Source organism: Trichoderma reesei, assembly GCF_000167675.1.
Source record: "Trichoderma reesei QM6a unplaced genomic scaffold TRIREscaffold_9, whole genome shotgun sequence".
Classification (NCBI taxonomy): Eukaryota; Fungi; Ascomycota; class Sordariomycetes; order Hypocreales; family Hypocreaceae; genus Trichoderma; species Trichoderma reesei.
The window spans coordinates 555,467-578,071 of NW_006711156.1; the positions used below are offsets into that span (position 1 = coordinate 555,467).

A 22,605-nucleotide genomic window follows, 5' to 3' on the forward strand; every position below is an offset into this window, starting at 1 on the left:
GGCATCCCAAATATCCCTCCCCCTTATTGTATGTAGATGTTCTATGCAAAGGTGCCTATAGATGGACCTCGTTTATCTTCTCGACAATGAGGTCCGTCAGCGTTTCCACAACGTTGCTGTTGGGGCCGCCCGCTCTAGCTTCAAAGATGCAGTCTAGAATCGACTTGACTCCTACCGCCACCGAGTCCCTCCCTGTACGTTCCTGAATGGCGCTGATTGTTTGGTTGACATCTTCCGAGTTGAGAACCCTCGACTCATGAAGAACGACGGCAAGCTCGCGCAGGTTTGAGACTGCCGGCACAGCCACCTTTTTGGCAAAGTCTTGCTCCACCTCGAGCATCTTGAGCGTTGAGGCCTTTGACGTAGTGACAAAGATGAGGAGACGATGTCCCTGTAGACAAAAAGTTAGCCAAGAGTATCCTTAATTATATACGCAGAGCACAGCTTCCTCTTACCTTGGGAGGCTTGGAGACGATCAGCGTGGTGAGGGCCTCCAGCATAACGTTGGAGAATCGCGGGCCAATCGGGTTCCAGCCAATCAATCGCTCAAAGTCGTCGAGAATCAGGACACTAGCAGGTGATTTGTAGGCGTCCGCGAACGCCTTGTGAACGTAGTCCTTCTTGGCGAACTCGTCTCGGTAGCCCACAAGGTCGGCCGGCGTCACCAGCTTGATGAATGGGAATCCAGACTGCACGGCAATATGCGCCGCCAAGGCCGTCTTTCCAGACGATTTCGGGCCGTGGAAGAGCACAGATGTGCTGAATTTGTTGGGGTCCTCCCTGATCATGCCCACAACACGCATCATCTCCTGAATGGTGGATTCAATGTGAACACCATAGGGGATGATGCCTAATCGGACAGCATCCTCGAGCTCGGCCTCCGACACTCCGTAAGCAGGACGGACTTCGGTCAGAGCGTTCATAAAGTCATCCCGGTTAACTCTCATGTTCGCCACGTCTTGCTTCACCGCAGCCAGCTGTCCTACTTCTGTGTGGCGCGAGAAGGCAAAGGAAGCTGCTGCCTTGACGAGACCGTTGATTTCGGCACCTGAAAAGTTCTTTGTGAGACCCGCCAGTTCAGCAAGGTCCACGCTGGGATCCAAGAGACCATTGGTGCTCATCTTTGACGTGTGAATCTTGAGAATCTCCAGTCGTCCGTCCTCATCTGGGAGGGAGATCTCCAGGTGGACTTCCAGACGGCCGGGTCGCAACAGGGCATCGTCAATCATGTCTTTTCGATTCGTCATTCCGATGAGGAGGATATTGTTGAGTTGGTCGACACCGTCCAGCTTGGACAAAAGCTGGTTGACGACGCTGTCGCCGACGCCAGTGCCGCCGCCTGCTCCAGATCCACGCTGCTTACAGACGGCATCCAATTCGTCAAAGATGATGATGTGGAGGCTGCTTTCGTCTCCCTTCTCCTTGTACTCTTTTTCAGCATCCGCAAACAGTTTGCGGATGTTCTCTTCGGACTGGCCGACGTACTTGTTCAACACCTCGGGTCCGTTGATAACCTTTGGCGGCCGGGCGTTGAGCATCTTGCCAATCTGTCTCGCAATCAAAGTCTTTCCCGTTCCAGGAGGACCGTAGAGAAGCATTCCCTTGACGTGCGGGATGCCCATCTTGGCCACCAGCCCAGGTGGAAACACGCGGGATGCAAACGCACGGCGGAAGATGGTCGAGAACTCGTCTCCCAGTCCACCGATGCCCATGTCTTCAAACTTGAAATCGGGTGCCAGGATGGCATTGGAGTTGGGCTTCGTCGCCGAAGGCTTGAGGTTGAAGTCGCCTTTGCCGTCGCGGTGAAACAAGATGCGAGTCTGGTTGGTGAGGATACCCCTAGCATGGGATTCCCTATGTATTTGTTTGCCTCCATCATCCGCCATAGACAGGTCGACCAGGCCAACGGTCTTGACGACGATCATAAGCGGTATGTTTCGCACATCCATAAGGATCCTCTGCCCAGGAGCGAGGATTTGATTCTGGAAATTGTTGATGAAGAGCTTGGACAGCTCATCTTCGTCGTAAGGCGTCTCGGTCCTCTTGGTCGGTGAGGCGAAGCCAATCTCCAGATCCAAAGAACCCAGGTATGCCTTACCGCCAGACGCAAAAGGATCATAGACCTCTCCGGTGAAGGTGTCTCTCATAGCAACACCACACCATGTGCGTTGGGGGTCGGACAAGCTGATGCAGCCTCGGGGAAAGCCAGGGACGGGCGTCGCAGTCACGACAAACTCGCCGGGTGGCTGGCCGGCTCGGAGGAGGATGTAGTAGTCTGTGCCGTCGGGCCGCGGGGGAAAGTCTTCGGGTGAAACAGCGCACCTGTTTGGGCATGTTAGAAGGGATGCCTGAGACGAAAGGTAGCCAGACTTACGTGTTTCCATAGATGAGTCTTGATTGCAGGGTCTTGTCCGCAACCTTTTCAACCTGCAGCTGTACCACTCGCCCACTGCCTCCGGACGGCTTCTCATTGTACCGCTGTCCGGCACCCTGAGAGCCACCGTATCCTCCTTGGGGTGAACCTCCGTATCCGGCATGCGGTGCGCCGCCATACCCTCCCTGTTGTAGTGCGCCTCCGTAGGGCTGGTATGATCTATCGCCAGGAGGGGGCATTCGTGGATTACCTCCAGGCAGCCCCATGCCGCCGCCGAAGCGGCCCGGGTTACCACCAGGAGGGGCTCTGGACATGGCCGGGGAGAGGCGGTCGATCGAGGGAGGTTGACGAAAGGAATTAATCGGTGATCTCTGCAAGCTTGACTGCAAACTCGTATGTAGAAGCAGGGTCTATGGGCGCAAACGCTGTTCAAGGAACAGACATGAGATGAAAAGAAGAGAAGCGGATGAGTAACGTTGAAACAGCACCAAGTCGAGGCAAGGCGAGACGAAGAAGCCAAGTTGGAGCTTGGGTGGGCGAGGAAGGCCATAAGTGGGGCGTCTGACTGCCTGATGCGGTTTAGCGGTTATGTCATGGCCGCACAGCCCCACGTTCCTGCCTTATCTCTTATCGGCTTGCGAGATGTCGGGGATGGAGACAATCAGCTGTGACAATCACAAGCTTGTCGTCCTGTCGCGCGACAGGTTCGTTTACACCCTTCAGCATGCCGCTGTAAGTTGCTTATTCCCTGTGCCCCTACTGTTGATACAACCTACTAAGATTGTAAATCACAGACATCTACTAGGCAAGAAGTCGTGGAATGTCTACAATGCCGACAACATCGCGCGCGTCCGCAGAGACGAGGCGGCTGCCAAGGCTGCGGAGGAGGAGGAAGAGCGGCGCATGCAAGAGGTCGATGCCCAACGGCGACTGGCGATCCTGCGCGGCGAAGAACCTCCCCCGATAGAAGACGAGCGACAAGATGAACGAGACGAGGAATCCAGAAAGGCGGAGAGCAGCGCCGCTAGTGGGCGATCAAGGTTCCCCGGCCACGGCAGGAGGAGGAAGCGACCGGGCGAGGACGACACCGACTTCGAGCTCCGGCTAGCGCAAGAGAGGAACAACGCAACATATGCACTCGTCGAGTCGAGTCGCAAGCCAACGAGTTCCGCGCCCATTGTCGACCATGCGGGCCACATCGATCTCTTTGGCGACGAACGAGCAAGAGCGCATGCCCAGAAGAACGACGAAGCGGAAGCTGAGAAGAGGAAGAAGGAGAGAGAGTACGAAGATCAATATACGATGCGATTTTCCAACGCAGCCGGGAAAGACGGAATCAGCAAGCCTTGGTATTCGCAGAGCGACGGCATCGCGCCGGATGCCTCTTCGAAGGACATATGGGGAAACAGAGACCCCAATCGCAGGGCTCGGGACTCGCAGCGGATCATCTCGGACGATCCATTGGCGATGATGAAGAAGGGCGCGTCGCAGATCCGCGAGTTGAAGAGGGAGCGCATGAGGATACAAGCCGAGAGAGATGCGGAACTGAAACAGCTACGCAAAGAAGAGCACCGCCGCGACAAGCATAGGAGTCGACACACGGAGAGAGGAGAGAGGGAAGGGAGGAGAGAGGCGGGTTCAAGACGGCGCGATTCGAGAGAGAGGCGCGAGCATCGTGATGATCATCGCGAGAGGAGAAGGCATAAAGAGGAGGAGAGGCGGAGACGGCATGGCGACTCACGCTCACGGTCGCGGTCGCGTTCACCAGACACGCGACGGCATCGGCATCGGCACCGACGTGATGAGAGATGATTGACTGGTAGCGTTCACGTTGAACTGTATATAATTCTCCCCAGTAGATAGTAAGTAACGACTCATGACGAATATTCAAACTCCTCAGGCCCATCCAAACAAAATAAAGCAACCTGCAACGCGGCATCAGACTGCCCCAGGGTATCACTTCTCTGTCCACGGCAGCCTAATCTCAACCGGCCTCATATCCTGCGCAACCATGTCCACCAACGGCTTCGCATCCAGTCCCCTCAGCGCCTCCTCCACCTTGCCATACGTCTCCTCGCTCAATCCCTCCCTCCGATCACTGTACACATCCAAGCCCTCCTTGGTGAACAACGTCGGCGCGAACCACGTCACCGCCCACCTCTCCGTCTCTCCATCCGCCCTCGTCTCCTCCCCCCAGCCCAGCAACTCCCAATGGCTGCCCACAAAGAACAGCCAGCCCTTGCCGCGCCAGTCCCAGCCGCCGCCGCCGACGCTCTGGGTGTCGACGCCGGCCACGGACTTGAGGACGCCGCTCTTGTTGGCGGGCTCGTACTCGACGAGGTCGTCGATGCGCAGACGGCCGTCGGGTTTAGGCGGGAGGGGCGTGTAGGTGATGCGGACGTTGCGCGCGTCGCGCCACATGGAGAGGGTTGAGTGCGTGACGGTCCATGTTCGCGAGAGCCAGTCGATGGACGGGGCGGTGTTGTCTGATGCGATGGGTAATGGGGGTGAGTATTTGGATGGGAGTTTGAGGGTTATTGTAGAAGTAGAAGCTGGTTCTGCCATTGTGACTGGATGGCTAATAGATATGAGAGTTGGTGTTTGAGTAATATCGGACTTGCGAGTTGTACGAGATTCAGCTGGAGGGATGAGTGAGAAGTCTGGGTGAACCGGGATCTGGCGTCTGCCCTTAATGAAACAACAAGCGTCATCACCCTGGGCGTGATCCATCAAAGGATTGGCTGAAATATCCAGCATCCCAGCAGAACTACATCTTGATCAGAAATACTCCTACTTTCTGCTACTACCGTTGTTCCTCACCTGTCTAAAGATCAGCTTTATTTGAGAAACGAAGACAACAAGATAGCAGCTTGCTCTACCTATATGATGTTGGACGGCTAGTCCCTACATGTAATTACACGCTCCCAGCGCACTCCCTCCATCTCCGGCGAGCCCCAACCACATCTGGCTCCTGTCAATACATCAAGGCACCCCGAGGCGCCATACACCACCATCTTCAACCGAACATCAAAACACGCTGCTCGCAAGCCCACCTCCCATGCTCCATGTTCACAACTCCTTCCAGGGTAGCCTTGCTTCCTCACACCTGCCTCGCATCGCACCAATGCACGACCCCACTTTTACCAGAGGCTCAAGTCCATCCATCCACCAGAAAACGCGTGACCCGAGACCACCAACTTCTCACCAGCACTCTCTCACACGCAACACACCACAAAATACACAATCTCACAACAACCAAACAAATCACTGCCTATAGCCTCACCCTTTCTCAAATCCCACCAACGCCGCAGGCTATCCTCTCACACCAAATCACTGCCCTGGTCTCCATACCGAAGGAACAAAATAATCTACCATCAACAAGATGGATAACCCCCTCGATGACGAGGCCGCCGCCATGGCCCAAGCAATGGGCTTCTCCTCCTTCGGCGCCCAGCCCCGGCCCCAGAAGCGCAAATACAACCCCCACGCCGACGCAGTCACAAGCTCCGACTCTGCAACCGCCCAGCGCGCCGCGGCAAAGCCATCCGTCACGGGTTCAAACTCCACGCCGCTTGGGCTCGTTGCCAGCAGGAAGCCTGATTCGGCGGCCGCTAACGCTGATGAGATTGACCTGGATGAAGACGAGGACCAAGCAAAGGATGACGACAAAAGTGCCAATGTCGACAATGCAGATGTTTTGGAAAACTCAGCTGGAGTTTCAGAAGAAAAGCCGACTCAGTCGTCAGCGCCGGCGTCAGTGCGCCCTCCAGGACTCCCCAACCGTCCACCTCCGGGCGTCGGCGCCCCAAGCTCATCCGGAGGCCACCATCCGCGAACCAACCACAGAAGAGAGGATGACGACTCCTGGAGCGAAGGATACTACGATCCCCAGTCAAACGAGAACCCCTGGCGGCGATTGGAGGAAGCCAAAGGCTTGCAGCCCCTGGGCACATGGCTGGCTCCCGGCCATCGAGCGAGTGCTCGCAGTTGAGAAAACCAATTGCTTTCCAATCAAGCATTCTGGCATCACTCCCTACATCAACCGGGGTTTGAAACAATTGAGCCCCCCCCTACGGGATACCTCGAAGCCGGGGGCTCCTTTCTGTCTGTTTACGGCATGTCGGAGCTTGCTGGATGCGTCCTTTACTGGGCTCGAAGCTGGGTGTTGAATATCTGTTACAAATACCCATCATCACGTGATACCCCCAACTCAGGAACAGAAGCTGTCGAGCACTGGCACTATCAAGCGTCTCTTCCGTGGCGGGATGGCGGCACGCCCTCTGGGGATCTGACTGGCCCCGTGATGGCTTCAAGGCCTACTACGTTGGAGTGGTCTTAACACCACCATCTACAGCTACGGCACGGCGTGCGCGGGCACATGGTCACTCGCACATGCCCCAGGGCAACCTTTACATTGTTATACCGGACACGAGTATTGTTCTTGCTACAGAAGCTTACAGACATCCTCATCATCTTGCAATAGACTCCAGGGTGCGCCCAGAAACGCCAATGTCGCCAAATAGAGTAGTACCTCCTTGCCTTCAGTTCCCGCCGATACCCAATGCAGCGATATTCCATCTCGAATAGGAAAGACGCTTGACACACGCATCTCATCATGTCTGCCTCCACTCGCTCGCTGTCTCGCTCCCAGCCGTCGCTCGCACACACCCCCAGGATGGCCAGGTGGAAAAGAGGGCCCTTGAGCACCCTGCGGGCCTCGTGGTTTGCACGGGACGGCCACTTTGAACCCCCCGGTCCTCCTGCAGGCTCCCCCCAGAGGAGTGTACGTCTCGGCCTTGCTTTCCGAATCGCCATGAATTATCCAATCATGAGTCATTATCGTCGTAAGTTTTCTCATTTCCCACCCCCCACACCGTCACAGCGCCAAAACGGGGCTTGTGGCGGGTAGAACCGCCCGGCCGTAGGGCTGGATAAAGCAGCAAGAGATCTGGCATCCAACCCTGCAAGATTGCCGCGCGGTTCGCGCCAAATTCGACGTCAATCCATGCTAGTGACTGGAGCGCCTCCCCGGTCAAACCGCATATAGTGAAGTCGAACGGAGAGAAAAAATCAAGACTTTTTTGGTGGTGATTATAGCCGTTGGTGTAGAAAGGAAAGTTGAGAACCGCTTTTGTAAAAACTCCGGAAGGGAAAAAGAAAAGGGCAGCCTTGATGAACATCAACAAGGGCAAAAAAAAAAAAAAAAAGAATTGGATGCCAAAATGATCGTCTGCCTCTCCCGGCAACTTCAGTTGTACTCGGGGGAGGGAAAGCGCTGGCGGGCCTTTGCATGCTCCTTGGGGTGCTTTCGCGCGGCCTTTGCGTTCAGAGATCTATTGATGGCCTGTGTTAGCTTCAATTTCGTGTTTGCCACAAGAAGAGAAACAAAAGCAGCTCAGTCTCTTTCTCCTCTAGACCGTGCTTACTCCGCCCTCGAAGCGGAGAACTTTAGACTCTGTAGAGGGGGGGGGGGGGGGGGGGGGGGGGGGCGATAACTCACGAGACTTTCTTCTGAGTCCACTCAAGGTCGTTACGGACCTCCCGCGCGTCCCTCATGCCCTCCGAGAATCGTTCACGCGTCCGCGCAAGCCGAGCCTGGGCCTGCTTCTGGAGCTCCAGCAGTTCGCGGTGCTTGGCGTTGAGTTTACCAGAACTGTGTAGAAATAGCTGTTAGCTCAGTTCGACGTCGGACCGTTATCTCCCAAAGAATGAGGGCCAACTGGGCTCGAAATTGTCCTCTTGACTCGAGCCGTTTGAGGCAGCGGGTGGATCAGCTTACGTCTGAGCTTGAACGGCCATGCTCCGATCCAGCGGAATGGGGTCGAACGAGTTAGAGAAGCGTTCTTGCATGTACTCCTGGAAGTCGACGCCGCTAGCCGAGCCGGTGCTTTCGTAGTCGCCGCTAGAGCTGCCAATGTAACCAGCAGAGGTGGCGGAATAGCCAGAGGGGACACCGGAGGCGGAGCTCATGGTGTCATCGCACTCTGGCGGAGAGGAAGAGTACTGGCTGTAGGCGGGGTGCTGGTTGCCCTTGGAGGGAACAGCCATGGGCATGGTGTAGGCAGCAGTCTGGAATGGGGCAGACATGGTGATTTGATGGCCAATTGATGACGTTGACTGGTCTTAGAGTTGACGAGGAGATGAGGGAAGTGAGTCCGAAGTGTGTATGATGGACAGGACAAGTGACCAAGTTTGTGATAAGGCTGGAGAAGTGTCTAAGTGTTGAGATGTGGTAGTGACAAAGGCCAATTGTCTTGTGCTGAACAAGAGCAGATCTTGGAAACTTGGGGAGCTGGTAGAAGATGGCTGGAGAAGAGTGATACGAAAGGAAGAAGAAGAAATCATTCCAGCTCAAACAAAAACACCTCCTTTTATACTTTTCCAGGACCCTCCCCGGCCATCATTGACCTTAGTCAAAGGGATAAGAGAGCCCATGCCTTCATTCGCCGAGGCCGGCCATCATCGACCCCGCCTGCGGTGAAGAACAGGCAAACATGAAGTGATGGCGCTATCACCGTAGAGGAGAATGGATGAGACACTCGTGGAGACTTGCATGGTGAGTAGCTAGCAAGGGGCGGCGGCGGAGGCGTGGTCGTGGACGTTGTGGATCAGGATTCCTATGTCGACACGGCCGAGCTTTCACCATCCCGGGATTTCCATTGAGCACTTGAACCAACCAGAACAAGGAATTGAGAGGCAAAGGTGGAGGGAAAGGTAGGGGGGGTGGGAATAGCATCAACAGCCAGTTGGACGAGGCAGAGAAAACATGAGGTTGCAGTGGTGCAATAGGAGCCGACCTGGAATGGGTTGAGAACCGCTTTGAACTCTCAAACATACATCCGAGAACCTTGACCTCTCTACCCGCATACATATGCCCGGGGGGGGGGGGAGAGGCAAAGCTGCAAAGGCCCCGATCAGTGGAGCCGGTTCCCATTGTTAGATTAGACGCGGTGTGTATAAGGCGGAAAAGGGCACACCCACATTCCCAGCTCCAAGACCGGTAAAGGCGGTTGGGGCAGGGATGGACGCGGGATGGGGTATGACGAACACTTGGATCTGAGCAAGGAGAACTCAAGTATGTATTTGACTAGTAATAGGTAATAGTGGTAGCTCGCTGTAGACGAGGCGGATGAGGGCCCCCAAGCCGGGACAAGACGGGGCATGGAAAGGGTGGCTGCAACAGGCCATTGGGACCAACAGCAGGAAACGACTGAATTGGACGGAAATGGATACACGAGCCTTGACAAGAAAGAGGCAGCACCAGGGCAATGCTATGACATGGGGATGCTGGACTCGGCATGGCCAGGATAAGGCAGTGGAGAGGATTGTGCAGGTTCAGGACACGCCATGCCGTGAGCCACGAACAGCCGATGGCAGCGGACAAGAGAACGTCTGGATGAGAGGCGAACAACGGAGAGGAGCAGGGGTGTGTGTGTGTGTCTTTTGGGCCAATTCCGAGAGAGCAAGTACTATGACGAGACGGCTGTTGACTCGACCGGCTCTGGAGCTACATTAGCTGGGAACAACTTCTTGTCTAGCGGCCGGGGTAGAATTCAGAGACAAAGAGAGAGAGAAATGAAAGGAAAAGAAGAACGTCCAACAAGCGCGATGACGCTAGGTGGTAGTAGTAGTAGCAGTAGTAGTAGTAGTAGTAGTAGCCGGACGCGCAGAAAAGGTGTGCCAAAAGCAGCACCGGATTTGCTTCTGCGTCTCTTCGTTTGCTGCTCGTCGCCCCTCCCCTGCGCAGGCCTAAAATGTCATGGTTGGCTGCTTTGACGACGCCACGAGGGAAAAATAAAGAGGGACCCCCATCCGGCGCAATTCGCTGGCGCTGGTTCGAAGTAGTACTATCAAGTGGACGGTTCAAAAGGGCGAGAAAGGTAGAGAGCGGGTCAGGCAGGAGTGCAGCGCAGGCCGTTCTGGCGCCCTGGAAGGGGAAGGGGAAGGGGGAGGGAAGAAAGAGGGCGAAGTGAGGTGGTGGTGATGCGTTGTCAAGATATCCGCCAGAGCATGTTCCGAAAGGGCCAAGATTCGATCTTGGACGAGGTACGAGTTCGATGTAGCTTTTTTTTTTCGTTCTTTTTTTCTTTTGGCAGTTGATCCATGAGGCGACAAGGCAGCAAAGAGAGGGAGGGGTGCGTGGAGTAAGCGGACGTGATTCGTCCAAATTCAAGACGGTTGAAATTGGCACAGAATCAACGACATATCACGGGGGTTATCATTGCAAGCGAACTGAGTCAATTCGGGGGGGAAATTTAATACTAGAGGACGAAGAGTCCAAGACTCAAGACATGAGGAGAGCTTTTGCGGGTTGGCCTTGCGCATCCTAGATACTTACCTACTGATGCTGCTGCATCAAATGCCTTGCCGGCTGCTGGCAAATACGACCTGCAGCTTACGACCGCATACCATGCCTTGCCTTGCCGTGCCTCGCCTCGCCTTGCCCGGTGTCATGTATGTACGCATGTGCACGTACCTTACTATTACGAGCACAGCATACGGGGCACAAGCATTACATACATACATACCTCGAGCACGGAGAAAAATCTAGCATCAGCATCATTCTCGATGCCCGTGAGTGTTCCTGGTGCAGGAGATCGGAGCGATATCTGCACACCGCCGAGTGACTGCTGCTAGTCCTCCGCAGTGCCTGATGCCTAAGGTCGTGAGACGAAGCAGAGCTCTGGATGCATTCGCTCTCTCCTGTTAACGTATCATCACACATCCATTGCTAGTCCTGCTACTACTACTAGGTAGTAGTAGTAGTACTATTAGCATCATCATCTTTTGTGTTACACTCAGGCTTCTTCGGACCCCACCGCCCGGGGCTCCAGCACCTTCGTCAGGATAACTCGCGCGTGCCATCCTCTCATTGGAGGTAAATGGCCAAGTCGTGAGGCCGCGGATGAAGCTGATTCGCTCATGCTTGGGGGGGCCTAACCCAGTAACAATTGGTTGGAAAGTTGACACGAACCAGTCAGAACACTGCCGGGAAAAGGAAATCCAAGGACAGGAGACTAAAGAAAAAAAAAGAAGAAAAATAAAAGAGATGCCGTTCGTGGGCGTTGATTTCGGTGAAAAGGACCGTCTCAGCCGCTTCCGCCCCCCCTCCCCCGCCATATCAGAGAGGAAGACGACAAGAGTTTGAACACGTCAGCCGCAGGCCTCGCCACGGCCAATGGACGAATTATCATCATGGTTCTCGCCATGGCAAGGGCATGGATTGCCGCACAAGTACCTAGGTAAGGTACAGTAAGGTAAGGTAGGTACTGATCTCGAGCATGTGGTTGTACACAAGGTACGTTAGGCACATGTATGCACACACGCATGCATCGGCGCCCCGGATGGAAGCGGTGGAGACGCCAGCATCAAGAGTTCGTTGTCTTGTTTGCTTTCGGTGTGTGCAGGGCGTCCTGCTGCAAGCTCGTAGGGCCGTGCTGCATCTCCAGCGCATCAGGCAAGCAAGCCATCCTACAGTACAGTAGTAGTGCCCACCGGCGGAGGTGGCCAGTAGCCCGATAGAAGCAGCCCAACAGAACCCGCGGGAACAGGCTGTTCCTGCGAGCATCACCACTGTTCTCTCTCTCTTTCTCTCTCTCTCGGCTCGACGCAGCATGGCCCCCGGCCGGCCCTGGATGGCCCCTGCAGCGCCGCTTGGGGCAGAAATCACGCTCTGCCATGCTGCCGTAGGCACACATGTTGCACATGCAGCCGGTACCTATAACATGCTACCTACTACCTACCTAGAGCAGTATGTAAGACGAGCTGATGTCGGGTTCTATCTGTATGGACGTATCGGTGTACGTATGGGAGTACCTTGGGAGAACCTCTCAGCATGAGCATATATGTATGGCGTTTGATGGCGTCCATATACTACCTTCAAAGCCAGCCTCAAGTCCCCCCCCCTCGGACGTCCGGCGGGTTTCTGCAAGGGATTTGCTTCATTCGGAGCTCTACGGAGTAACACGCAGCCCGCCAGCAGGGCCTCGAATCTGGAACATGGCGCCCCGGGTGAGACGAACGAAGAGGCAGTTATGTGTGACACCGAAGCACGCCCCAGCAATGTGCGATTCTTTTGGAAAAATGGCTCTCAAGGAACGACTGACGTTTTGTGCCGTTGTTGGTTGCACCGCAAGAAAGCCTTTTCGTGGGCCTGTAGATACCCAAGCTTGATTAGATGCCGTGCAGACTCGCCCTTGACCGCCGTCTTTGGTGATGTTGCGCCGGAGACTGCCGCTCGATGGCTGGCTTGCTGGCTGCCACTCAACTTTGAATCGAGTCGATGCCATAGGAGATGCTTAGTAAGGTATCGCTAGCTATGGAAAGTCCTCCCCCCCTTCTCACTAAAGCCATGTTGTGCATGAATGTGGCTTTTGGACCTTCATGGGGTGGCGTGTACCAAGGTTTCTGCCATGACCTGAGCTGTACAATTTGAACGGCTTCGTCGGCCGACTGGGCTGAAGCGGCGATAAGCTGTCATGAACCAAGCCCACAAACCAGTGTGAGAAGAGAGTACAACTGAGACATGAACGATCCTTCAAGAAAGGCATTGAACCCAAGTTGTCAAAGGAATTCTGTCTTGGTGTGCTCGGATACACGCATCACGGGCATGCTACGAATGCATATCCAGAAGGATTCGAGGTTTGCCAGTACATAGGTACCTACAGCGGAGAGAAACAATGACATTTATCATGGTGTCGTGGGAAAATAAAGAAGAAAGAGAAAGAAAGAAAAAAAGCAGCCGAAATGGGAATATCGAGGTGCATCTCCACAATCCAACAACACTCCTCCCCCTCTTTCCCACACGCCCCCTCCATCCTCTAGCATCCAGAATGCCTCTTCCCGAAAGCTTGGGAAGAGTGTATGAGTTGTCAATGGCAGGGGGTGGAGGAGGGTGCAATTTGACCAGGGGTCGAAGAAGCGCAGAATGCTACTATTACGATATGGCGAGATTTGGAGGCGGACAATGATGGGATTTTGTGTAGGAGGAATCGCAATAAGGACGAGAGAAGTAGGAGTCTAGAGGAGGCGTTGCACAAATTTGGAAGAAAGGCATTGAGCACCCAAGGTACTATAGAGATGGAAAAGGCGATTCCTGTCAATTATACTGCAAGAGAAAGAAAGAAAAAGAAAAAAAAAAAGGCATAGAGAAAGAGATCTTCAATGACAGCGTTGCAATTGAGTTGACGGGATGCCCCCTCCATGAACGCCACAAAATGGACAACACATCACCACCTCATCCAAGGAATCCGAATCCCCCAAATTCTCTGGTAAATAATCAAACCCGGGATTGAATTGCCGCTGTAACCGTTTACCGGAGTCCATCTAATACAATTCCGGAAGCTTCAGTCAATGATCAATAACCCAAGCGTAGAAGAACGTGGGTGTAGTATCATGACATTTGTCCCAAGAGAAAAAAAAGAAAAAAAAGGAACGAACTCGATACACCACACAAAAATCCAATTTGCTGTGTTGTGCACGCTGAGGTGGCAGCGCCCCCACCCCTCTTTCATCTACTACCTACCTAGCCTATCACGAATTTTCCTCTCTCCAGCAAAACATCAAGGGAATACCAAGTCTCCTTTGTACTGGAAATCACTGACTCACCTCGGTAGTCTTTCTTGCTGAGTATTCATTCTCATACGCTTTCCTTCCAAGCGTCATCTGCACAGAACTGCCATTATTTACTACCATGTAGAAAACAGCGTAGAAAGAAAACAGACTGACGGCAACTTCTTCAACCAAAACTCAGAAAATAAATGCACATCCACCTCTCCCACATAAATCCCAGAACACCAAAACGTCCAACACCGTCCGAGTTATTACATCCTGCTGCACCATGAATTCCCTGCCTCCTGGGACGTGCTCGTGGCACCCCCATCTTTTTCATTAATGGGCATCAGTGCGTCCTGCTGTACGAAGCTGCCGCCGTTCTGCGCGACATCGCCACGGCATATGCCTATACCCGGCCAGCCACACACTTCTTGTGTGTTCCCTGACTGTGATTCTGCTTCTCTCACCAACATCATCATCATCATCATCATCAGCATCACCAACAGCACTATTGTTACGATCGGCATCATCTCTGATTGAAGACGCGGCCAGCTGCATGAATACGCAGAAAGTGGCGTGGTTGAAAACCAGCGGTCAGATAATAATAATTTCAACTCAGAGCTGGAACTAATGGCTTGATGCAATTCATGCCGTGATAATCATGTTGCGTGATGCACAACTAAGGGATCTGGGATATGTCGTATTAGATGTCTATCTAGGTTCCTAGTAATACCTATATCTAACTTGCACCTCCTGGGTGAACTACCTAAATAGCACATATGAAATCGGTGATCCATTGCATGACCAGAACAGCCCGTCAATATATCATGAAAGACCAAGAAAACCCCAAGCTTCGTGATATAAAACGTACATGTGAAGAAAGAAAAAAAAAAGATAAGGAGAGAGAGAGAGTGTGTGAGAGAGGATCGCATTGTACAGAGCGAAGAAGTTGTGTCAATAATAGACGTGTGTGCCATCATCGGGAAACCCAGCATTCTTCTATACCCGGGAAATGGCTAGCCAAACAGCTTCAGGAACCCCCAGATACCGACTCCGCTAAGCACCGGAATCGTCAAGTTGTCGTCCCATCCAAACACGTCGGCAACCTCGCTGGCTGAGGCCACGAATCCGGACCAGACGCTCATGATGCCAAGGGCCACCGAGCCGGACACGGATGCCATGCTCTCCGGGATGCCGACGGCATCAATCAATGCGCGCGGCAGCGACAGAGTGCCCGTGAACATGAAGGTTTCGTCGCCGGGCTTGGGACCCAGCGTCGGGACCAGCCACCCATACCACAGGTAGGAGGTGGCCACGCCGACGACAAAGGCGGCGAGCGATCCGGCCAGGGACTTGCCGCGGCGCAGCCTTGGGGTGTATCGCCCCCAGAGGCGGCCGAACGTGCTGGCGGCCGTGTCGCACCAGCTGAGAAGCAGGACGCTGATGACGCCAACGTCCTTGGGGAAGAAGTAGAGGGTGATCCAGGCGCCGAGGAGGTAGAAGATGACGCCATTCCAGCCCGAGTATTCGCTCTCCCTCATGAGGGCGCCGAGCACCTTGACGTAGAGCCGGTTGAAGGAGGCGTATCGGTGCCGCAGCCAGTCGACCGTCGTGATGGGCACCAGCGCGCCCATGAGGTACGGCGGCACGGCGCTCGTCTGGGTGCCCGAGCTGTAGAGCCAGACGACGAAGAAGCCGATGGACACGTGCAGCGCCTTGCGGGGGACCTCGTGCTTGTGCACAAACGTCCGCCAGTGCCTGTGGATGGGGATGAGGCCCAGGGGACTGGGGCTGCGGCTGAAGTCGCGCCAGCTCCATCCTGTGGACACGGGCACCGGTGGTGCGAGATGGCCGTTGGTCGTGGCCAGTCGCGAGGCCATTGCCGTCGCTGTCGTCGTGGCCGCCGCCATGATGCCGTCCTCGTCTGCTTTGGCCGCTGCCTTTGGCGTCTTGGTCTTGCGAGGCGTGCGCGTTTCGAGGGGCGAGCGGCTTCTTGTACGGGATCTTCGGGGGCCGGAGGAGCTGCTCCCCTCTTCGTCGCTGACCTCGTCCACCACCTGCTGCGCCGGAGCCTTCCTTCGACTCCGGGTCATGGGGCCCACGTAATCCTGCGCGTCTCGTTCTGACGGCGTCGGGCTGGGCGAGATGATGCGAGGCGTCTGCGGCACGCGGGCCGACTGGCGACGGAGCGACATGCTGAGGTTCGCTGGCGGGAGCGCAGGGCAGTTGACGGCGCCGACGACGAGCCGCCGCAGCGAGTCAAAGCCCGAGGGCCACAGAGGCTGGTCGTGATGGTCCCGGCGCGAGAGGCGCGGCGCGGCAGTGCTGCTGCCGTTGCTGCTGCTACTGCTGCTGCTTCGACTGTTTCGGCTGCTGCTTGTGCTGCTGATAGTGATGCTTCTGCTTCTGCTTCTGCTTCTGCCGGTGCCGCTGAAGCCGTGAGCTGGCGCGCTGAAGAGCTCAAACAGACGGAGGCCGCTGCTGTGCGATGACGAGGGGCTGACAGGGGACAGATTGCCGGGGCGACTTGGATCCTCCAGGGTGAACGACGGGTTTAGCAGCGATGCGGTAGAGGCTAGACCCTCTGCCACATTACCAGCGCCTGTAGTGATACAGAGATGAGAGAGAGAGAGAGAGAGGGAGATTGCGCCCAGCGGAGGAGAAGTGGAGGACAAGCGGGACAGGCCAGAGGACACAGAACGAGTATTTATATCAGCTGTCGTTATCGGCGGGAAACAAGGCGGAATCAATCCGTTTCGTTTGCGCAGCAGTACCGGGGGGGTCTTGTTGGCTTTTCGTATGATAGTACACGGAAAAGGGCCTTATGTTCTGTCCATGGCGAAGTTTTTTTGCTACAAGCCTCAGCAGAAGCCACAACACCCCCGGAAAGTCACCCAGGCTGTGTCGTGTGTGTGTCCCTCTGGCTGTGGCTGCCCTAATTGGCTAGTCGTCCTGGGGGAACTGGGCAAAGGCTGCTCGAATCACTTGTCAAAGGCGCGCATGTGACCCGCTGGTCTGGTCATTTTTCTACGGAGCGGTGCGACCGACGAGAAGGAATTGTCCGTCCGGACTTTGGAGTCGAACGTCATCGGGGGGGTCCTTTGTTGGGGCCGCGATTCTTGTTGGACTTTCACGTGTGAATCTGTCTCAGCGGCGCACGTGTGGTTTCTGGTGCAAGACAGCTCACAATGGGGGAGAACGGGATGGAACTGTAAACTGTCCCTTGTGACGAACTGCTACAGCACCACAAATTGATTCAAGTTTAGTTTGAAGCCAGAGTTCAACTGCATTCCTCTGGAAAACTTGTAGCAATACCTTATTAGGTAGCTACTATTCTTCTTTCAGGACCTGTTTTAATCGGATCTGGCGAGATTCCCGGCTTCCTCGGCCCAAGAGCCAATCGTGGGGCGCCTTGACCGACCCGAAATCCCAAGTGGGGTATCACGTGGCGATAAGATAGACTTGTCAAAATAATTTCTGAGATAGCCTCAAGCATGCGACGATAGGCCTGGCGCAGTTGCGCTGGGACATTTTCAGCAGACTCAACGAGAACATGGCTCCCGGAAAGGTCGCCGTGAAGAGGGATCCCAGAGCCTGGGATGCTCTAACACCCCCCTTGGCGCAATGGATTCTCGATGCCGTCTCCAGCATGGGGTTCAAGCAAATGACGCCGGTGCAAGCTGCGACCATGCCGCAGTTTCTGGGAAACAAGGATGTGGTGGTCGAGGTGAGTCTGCTGCTGTTTCGCCTCGACGGATTGGCAATCCAATTCTAATGTCAGCCATCTGGGTGGCTATAGGCCGTCACCGGTAGTGGAAAAACACTTGCTTTCCTCATACCCATCGTTCAGAGGCTACTGCGCCTGGAGGAGCCCACCAAGAAGCACCATGTCGGCGCAATCGTCATCTCGCCGACGCGAGAGCTCGCTGCTCAGATTCACACAGTCCTCCTCTCCCTTCTCGAATTCCACGCGCCCTCCGCCGAGATCCTGCCACACCTGAAAGGCGAAGACAAGCGACCCAGCAACACTGTGCCTGCCATCGTGCCTCAGCTGCTCGTTGGAGGAACCACCACGCCCGCGCAAGACCTCAGCTACTTTGTCCGACACAGCCCCAACCTCTTGATATCTTCTCCAGGTCGACTTGTTGAATTGCTGGGCTCGCGCCACGTTCACATTGACCAATCTTTCGAGGTGCTCGTCCTCGACGAAGCCGACCGGCTGCTCGACCTTGGCTTCAAGCAAGACCTCCAAACCATTCTTTCACACCTTCCCAAACAGCGGCGAACCGGCTTGTTCAGTGCGAGCGTCAGCGAAGCGGTTGGCGAGATTATCAGAGTTGGACTGCGCAATCCGGTCAAGATTGAGGTCAAGGTGAAGATGAAGGACGGTGGAGTGGTTGAGGATAGGAGGATCCCCGCAAGTCTCCAGATATCCTACCTTATTACGCCGGCTAGCCACAAGCTGCCTGCCCTGGCGCAGCTCTTGGAGCGCCTGCCCGTACGGCCTCAGAAAAGCATCGTCTTTCTGTCTACCTGCGCTGCCGTCGACTACTTTCAACATACTCTACCGCAAATCTTGCCCGAAGGATTCTCATTGCTGCCTTTGCATGGCAAGCACCCCGCCAAAGTGCGCGAGAAGAACTTTAACCGTTTCCTAACCTCAGTCTCTCCTACGGTGCTTTTGACGACAGATTTGGCAGCCCGTGGCTTGGATATTCCGCAGGTCGACTTAGTCGTCCAGATCGATGCTCCGTCAGACCCCAAGGTCTTTATTCACAGGAGTGGGCGAGCTGGTCGCGCCGGTAGAAAGGGACTGGCAGTGGTGATGCTTCATCCTGGACACGAGGAAGACTACGCAAAGTTCCTCGAGATCCGCCAAACCCCCATCACGCCATTAACAAAGCCTTCAATTTCCGTGACGGAAGAAGAGGCTCGCACTGCGACGTCGAAGTTCAGGAAACTGCTTCAGTCGGATCGCGCGATCCACGACAAGGCCCAAAAGGCTTTCGTCAGCTGGGTTCGCAGCTACGGAGCGCATCAGGCCACATCAATATTCAGAGTTGCCGACCTGGACTGGACGGATCTCGGGCACGCTTGGGGGCTACTTCGTCTGCCTAGGATGCCTGAGCTGAAGAATTGGAGTGGAGATAAGATGCTGGGAGTCGAGATGGATTGGGACACATTTGCCTACAAGGATGCGGCACGAGAAAAGGCGAGACTGGAGGCCATGGCGGCTGACAGATCGGGAGAGACGGAAAAGAAGGCAGCCGAGGCGAAACGTAAGAGGAAGAACAACGAAGCTTGGAGCGGAAAGCACGAGCAGGAGGAGCACCGCGTTGAGAGGAGAGAGAAGCGGCACAAGAAGAGAGAGGCTGAGTTGACGGCCAAGATGACAGACGAGGAAAAGGCCAAGCAGGCCGAACTCAAGGAGCTGATCCGGAAGGTCAGAGAGCAGAACTTGGCCAAGGCCGCGGCAGAGGAGGAAGAGTTTGATGGCTTTGACTGAGAGTTAGATATATGGCTTGCATTATTGATAATAGCGATACATGAGCATGGACTCACAGAAGTATACGACAATATCCTTTCAAGTCCCTCTTGATAAGCTTATTCTAACATTCGAGCCAGACACCTACATACTATTTCCAGGTTTTCAGTACATAGATCTTCTGATACGTCGTATCGGACCGCAGATCCCAGCAAGACCCGAGACAGCAATACGCGTATTCGATAGCTAGCTCCTGCCGGCTTTCGTATTAGCCACCAAAATAAGCAACGACCCACGTGTGAACTCCCTGGGACTCCGTAATGCTCCGTTCCTTCCGCGCAGAACAACTGCTCTCAAGTCACTGGTACCTAAGTATCTGTGGCTGAGCAGCCGGTCATCTTCACCTTATATCTCAGTACAAGCCGCCCTCTCCCATATCGTCAAATCCCCTTCAAGAGCACGTTCGCCTTTTCATCGCGACGCGAGCTTCTACTCTCTCGCGCATACCATCGATATTGGACGATTCCACAGCAGACTGCTCGCCTGTCGATGACGTGTCACGAAGCAGCACGATGTGACACGTGCAGCACATGTCGACGCAAGCTCAAGCTCCCAATGGTCCAATGCCCCGTATCATGGAGCTCTCTGCGCAGTCATCGGCCGATTGCCACTGGAGAAATGCCTGAGAAATGCCTCGCATTGAGGCCCATCGACTGGTGCCTTGCGTTGGGCTGACGCACCACAGCAGCCGTCTGATCAAGCTGTTCAGAGAATAAATGAGCATCACCTATCGAAAGGCCCTGCACCTCGACGCCTCATACGACTCGGCCTGCTTTCTGATGTCTCGGGCCCTTTCGGCCAATCACGGGCCATGACTGTTGCGTATCTGGTTTGTACCCCGTACAATCAATCAATCCTTTCTCTTCTTTGTGTGCGGGCTTTCTGGTGCCACTTCAATTGGCAGCTTGCCCCTGTCTAACCAGACGGACGATTGAATGCTTGCAGCTGGCAGATGCAGTTGCTGAGACAGACAGACAAACACAGAGTTGACAAGAGTGGCTGACTCCACTTCATGGCTGTTGTCCTACCCAGATGCAGGACTCTTGCACGATGCGAAACCCAGCACTCTCATGCTGTATTATTCTTGTTAGAGAAGATGGATGTTCTCGAAATCCGCTTGCTTCCAGAGCAAGGCCGCTGGACATGTACTGGTACCACGTACCTGTACCTTGGCGGAGCCCCATCAGCCACACGGGCTTTAAGCACGACACTCAACCCGCCTCGTATTCGGACTTGCGTGCCTTTCGGCTCCGCTCCCGAGGCTTTGTGGCGGAGCACCTGCCTGAGCGGCAGCTACGGCAGCCACGGCAGCCACGGCCTGACATAAAGCAGACCTCCAACTGGAAGTTACGGGTAATAAATGCTGGCGGAAGTACTGGGCTGTACCTGCCATTGACGGCAATCCGACCTATCACAGCAGGTGTCGACTTGCTGCCCTTCTTACCTTCTCCGGTCCTCTGAGCTTCAGCTTGGGCTGCCCAGAAACACCACGCCCAGAGAAGCCGGACCTTTGGGGTTCGGTCGTTCCCAGCTTCATCTTCGCCGTCTTCTCCGGCTCTTCCGTCTCTTGTTTTCTGCGTCTCATTCTCCATCGTGTCTCTCGCCATAGAAGGCGATCAACCATGACCATGCATCACCAGCTTAACGGGAGCTCCGGTACAAACGGCGTCGTCAAGACACGACGCTCCCACCGAAAGTCCCGGAACGGCTGCAGTGAGTGCAAGCGACGACACATACGATGCGACGAGCGCCGCCCGGCCTGCACCAACTGCACCATTGCTGAGCGCGCGTGCTCGTTCCCTCCGGCTCGCCAACAGAGCCAACTCGAGCCCCTGCCGCAGCCGCAGCTGCCGCACAGCCCGGCCGACTCGCATCTGAGCCGCAAATCTCAACACTCGCCGTCGTCGTGCGAGCCGGACCACCCGCTTCCTTGGCCTCAATGCGGCCCTGATCCATCGTCAGCCTCTCCAGAGTCTGTCTTCGCCGCCGGCCGCTTCAGGTTCACCCCGGCGCCCGCCACCGGACCGCAGACCCTGCCGTCCTTTACAGAGTCCTTTACCAGCACCGCCTACCACCCGCCAGTGCCACCAGGCTCCCTCTTCACGGCCGAGCACCTCATGCTCTTCTATCATGTCTCGGATGCCATGAGCGACTGCATCTTGGCCCGCGGCCAGATCAAGGTTGTCCTCGACATTGCCATCAAGCACCTGAAAGATGCGCCCTACCTCATTGACCAGCTCCTGGCCCTATCGGCACTGCATGTGGCCTTCACCAGCAAGCCCGGCGAGGTGCCGTTGAATGGCACAATTGCATCCTATCGAAATCAGGCCACCGAGTTGCAGACGCGTGCTCTGTCATCCTTTACACGCATTGCCGCCATGGTTCCCGCCGACGACACGGCCACATGCGTCCCTCGATTCCTGTTTGCTAGTCTACTGAGCAACCAAGTTCTAGCCGAGACCCTGCTGCAACATCAGCAGCCACAGCCCCTTCCCTATCATCACGATGTCATGGGAGGCCACGGCGGGGGAAGCGCAGGGGCCGGAGGAGGTGCCAGTGGTGGTGCTGTCAACTTTCATGGGTTCATGGAGCGCATGATCGAGTGCATCCATCTTCACCGGGGCATTCTTGCCCAAATTCGCCCGACCTGGGATTACCTCATGCAGTCGGAGCTCTTCCCCTTACTCCGCATCACCCACGATGCCAACATCACAGCGGTGACCCTCTCGTCCGGCACAGAATGTGCTGCTCTTCGACAGATGATCGATGCCGCAGCTTCCCCAATGTCCCAGTTTGGAGACTCGTCACCACGCCGTCTTGACCGAGCCAGCGCCGAAGCTTGCCGCACCGCCATTGATTCTCTCCAGTGGGCATTCGACATGCATCGAGCCCTGTCTGAGCAAGACGTTCCGCATGCACCGTCTGCCTTCATTGTCACCATCGAGGCCGAGTACGTGAAAGTGTTACGATCACTGCTTCCTGAAGCATTGGTGATTCTGGCCTATCTGGGCGTCCTGATACATCGCTGCCGTCGCTTCTGGACGTTTGGCACCGCAGGGGCAAATCTGATTCGGGCCGTTGCCGGCTATCTTGGGAGCCACTGGCACGAGCCGCTGGCATGGCCCTTGAAGGT

At 55.3% G+C, this 22,605-nt stretch overlaps 8 protein-coding genes across 8 annotated transcripts; 4 read left to right on the forward strand and 4 right to left on the reverse strand.

The window, feature by feature from the left end:
• Window positions 1-55: 55 nt before the first annotated feature.
• nsf1 (vesicle fusion factor) lies at window positions 56-2,640 on the reverse strand (the record flags this gene model as incomplete). The annotated part of the gene is made up of 3 exons (XM_006965412.1): window positions 56-391; window positions 456-2,322; window positions 2,375-2,640. The coding sequence occupies 3 exons, from the start codon at window positions 2,638-2,640 to the stop codon at window positions 56-58; spliced, it is 2,469 nt and encodes an 822-aa protein (XP_006965474.1).
• A 529-nt stretch (window positions 2,641-3,169) lies between these two features.
• On the forward strand, window positions 3,170-4,000 carry TRIREDRAFT_40338 (uncharacterized protein; the record flags this gene model as incomplete). The annotated part of the gene is made up of 1 exon (XM_006965190.1): window positions 3,170-4,000. A coding segment is annotated over one exon (831 nt), but the record flags the coding sequence as incomplete, so codon positions are not given.
• A 330-nt stretch (window positions 4,001-4,330) lies between these two features.
• TRIREDRAFT_61632 (uncharacterized protein) lies at window positions 4,331-4,939 on the reverse strand (the record flags this gene model as incomplete). Its single annotated transcript, XM_006965413.1, has 1 exon — window positions 4,331-4,939. The coding sequence occupies one exon, from the start codon at window positions 4,937-4,939 to the stop codon at window positions 4,331-4,333; it is 609 nt and encodes a 202-aa protein (XP_006965475.1).
• An 817-nt stretch (window positions 4,940-5,756) lies between these two features.
• TRIREDRAFT_107374 (uncharacterized protein) lies at window positions 5,757-6,365 on the forward strand (the record flags this gene model as incomplete). Its single annotated transcript, XM_006965277.1, has 1 exon — window positions 5,757-6,365. The coding sequence occupies one exon, from the start codon at window positions 5,757-5,759 to the stop codon at window positions 6,363-6,365; it is 609 nt and encodes a 202-aa protein (XP_006965339.1).
• Window positions 6,366-7,514: 1,149 nt separating this feature from the next.
• Window positions 7,515-8,461, reverse strand: TRIREDRAFT_48080 (uncharacterized protein; the record flags this gene model as incomplete). The annotated part of the gene is made up of 3 exons (XM_006965200.1): window positions 7,515-7,707; window positions 7,875-8,027; window positions 8,154-8,461. 3 exons carry the CDS (start codon window positions 8,459-8,461, stop codon window positions 7,623-7,625), a joined length of 546 nt encoding a protein of 181 aa, XP_006965262.1. The 3' UTR covers window positions 7,515-7,622.
• A 6,482-nt stretch (window positions 8,462-14,943) lies between these two features.
• Window positions 14,944-16,661, reverse strand: TRIREDRAFT_77915 (uncharacterized protein; the record flags this gene model as incomplete). The annotated part of the gene is made up of 1 exon (XM_006965414.1): window positions 14,944-16,661. Exon 1 carries the CDS (start codon window positions 16,120-16,122, stop codon window positions 14,944-14,946), a length of 1,179 nt encoding a protein of 392 aa, XP_006965476.1. The 5' UTR covers window positions 16,123-16,661.
• An 843-nt stretch (window positions 16,662-17,504) lies between these two features.
• TRIREDRAFT_36941 (uncharacterized protein) lies at window positions 17,505-19,406 on the forward strand (the record flags this gene model as incomplete). The annotated part of the gene is made up of 2 exons (XM_006965185.1): window positions 17,505-17,654; window positions 17,727-19,406. Coding segments are annotated over 2 exons (1,830 nt in total), but the record flags the coding sequence as incomplete, so codon positions are not given.
• Window positions 19,407-21,139: 1,733 nt separating this feature from the next.
• TRIREDRAFT_39221 (uncharacterized protein) lies at window positions 21,140-22,522 on the forward strand (the record flags this gene model as incomplete). Its single annotated transcript, XM_006965187.1, has 1 exon — window positions 21,140-22,522. A coding segment is annotated over one exon (1,383 nt), but the record flags the coding sequence as incomplete, so codon positions are not given.
• Between the last annotated feature and the right edge of the window lie 83 nt (window positions 22,523-22,605).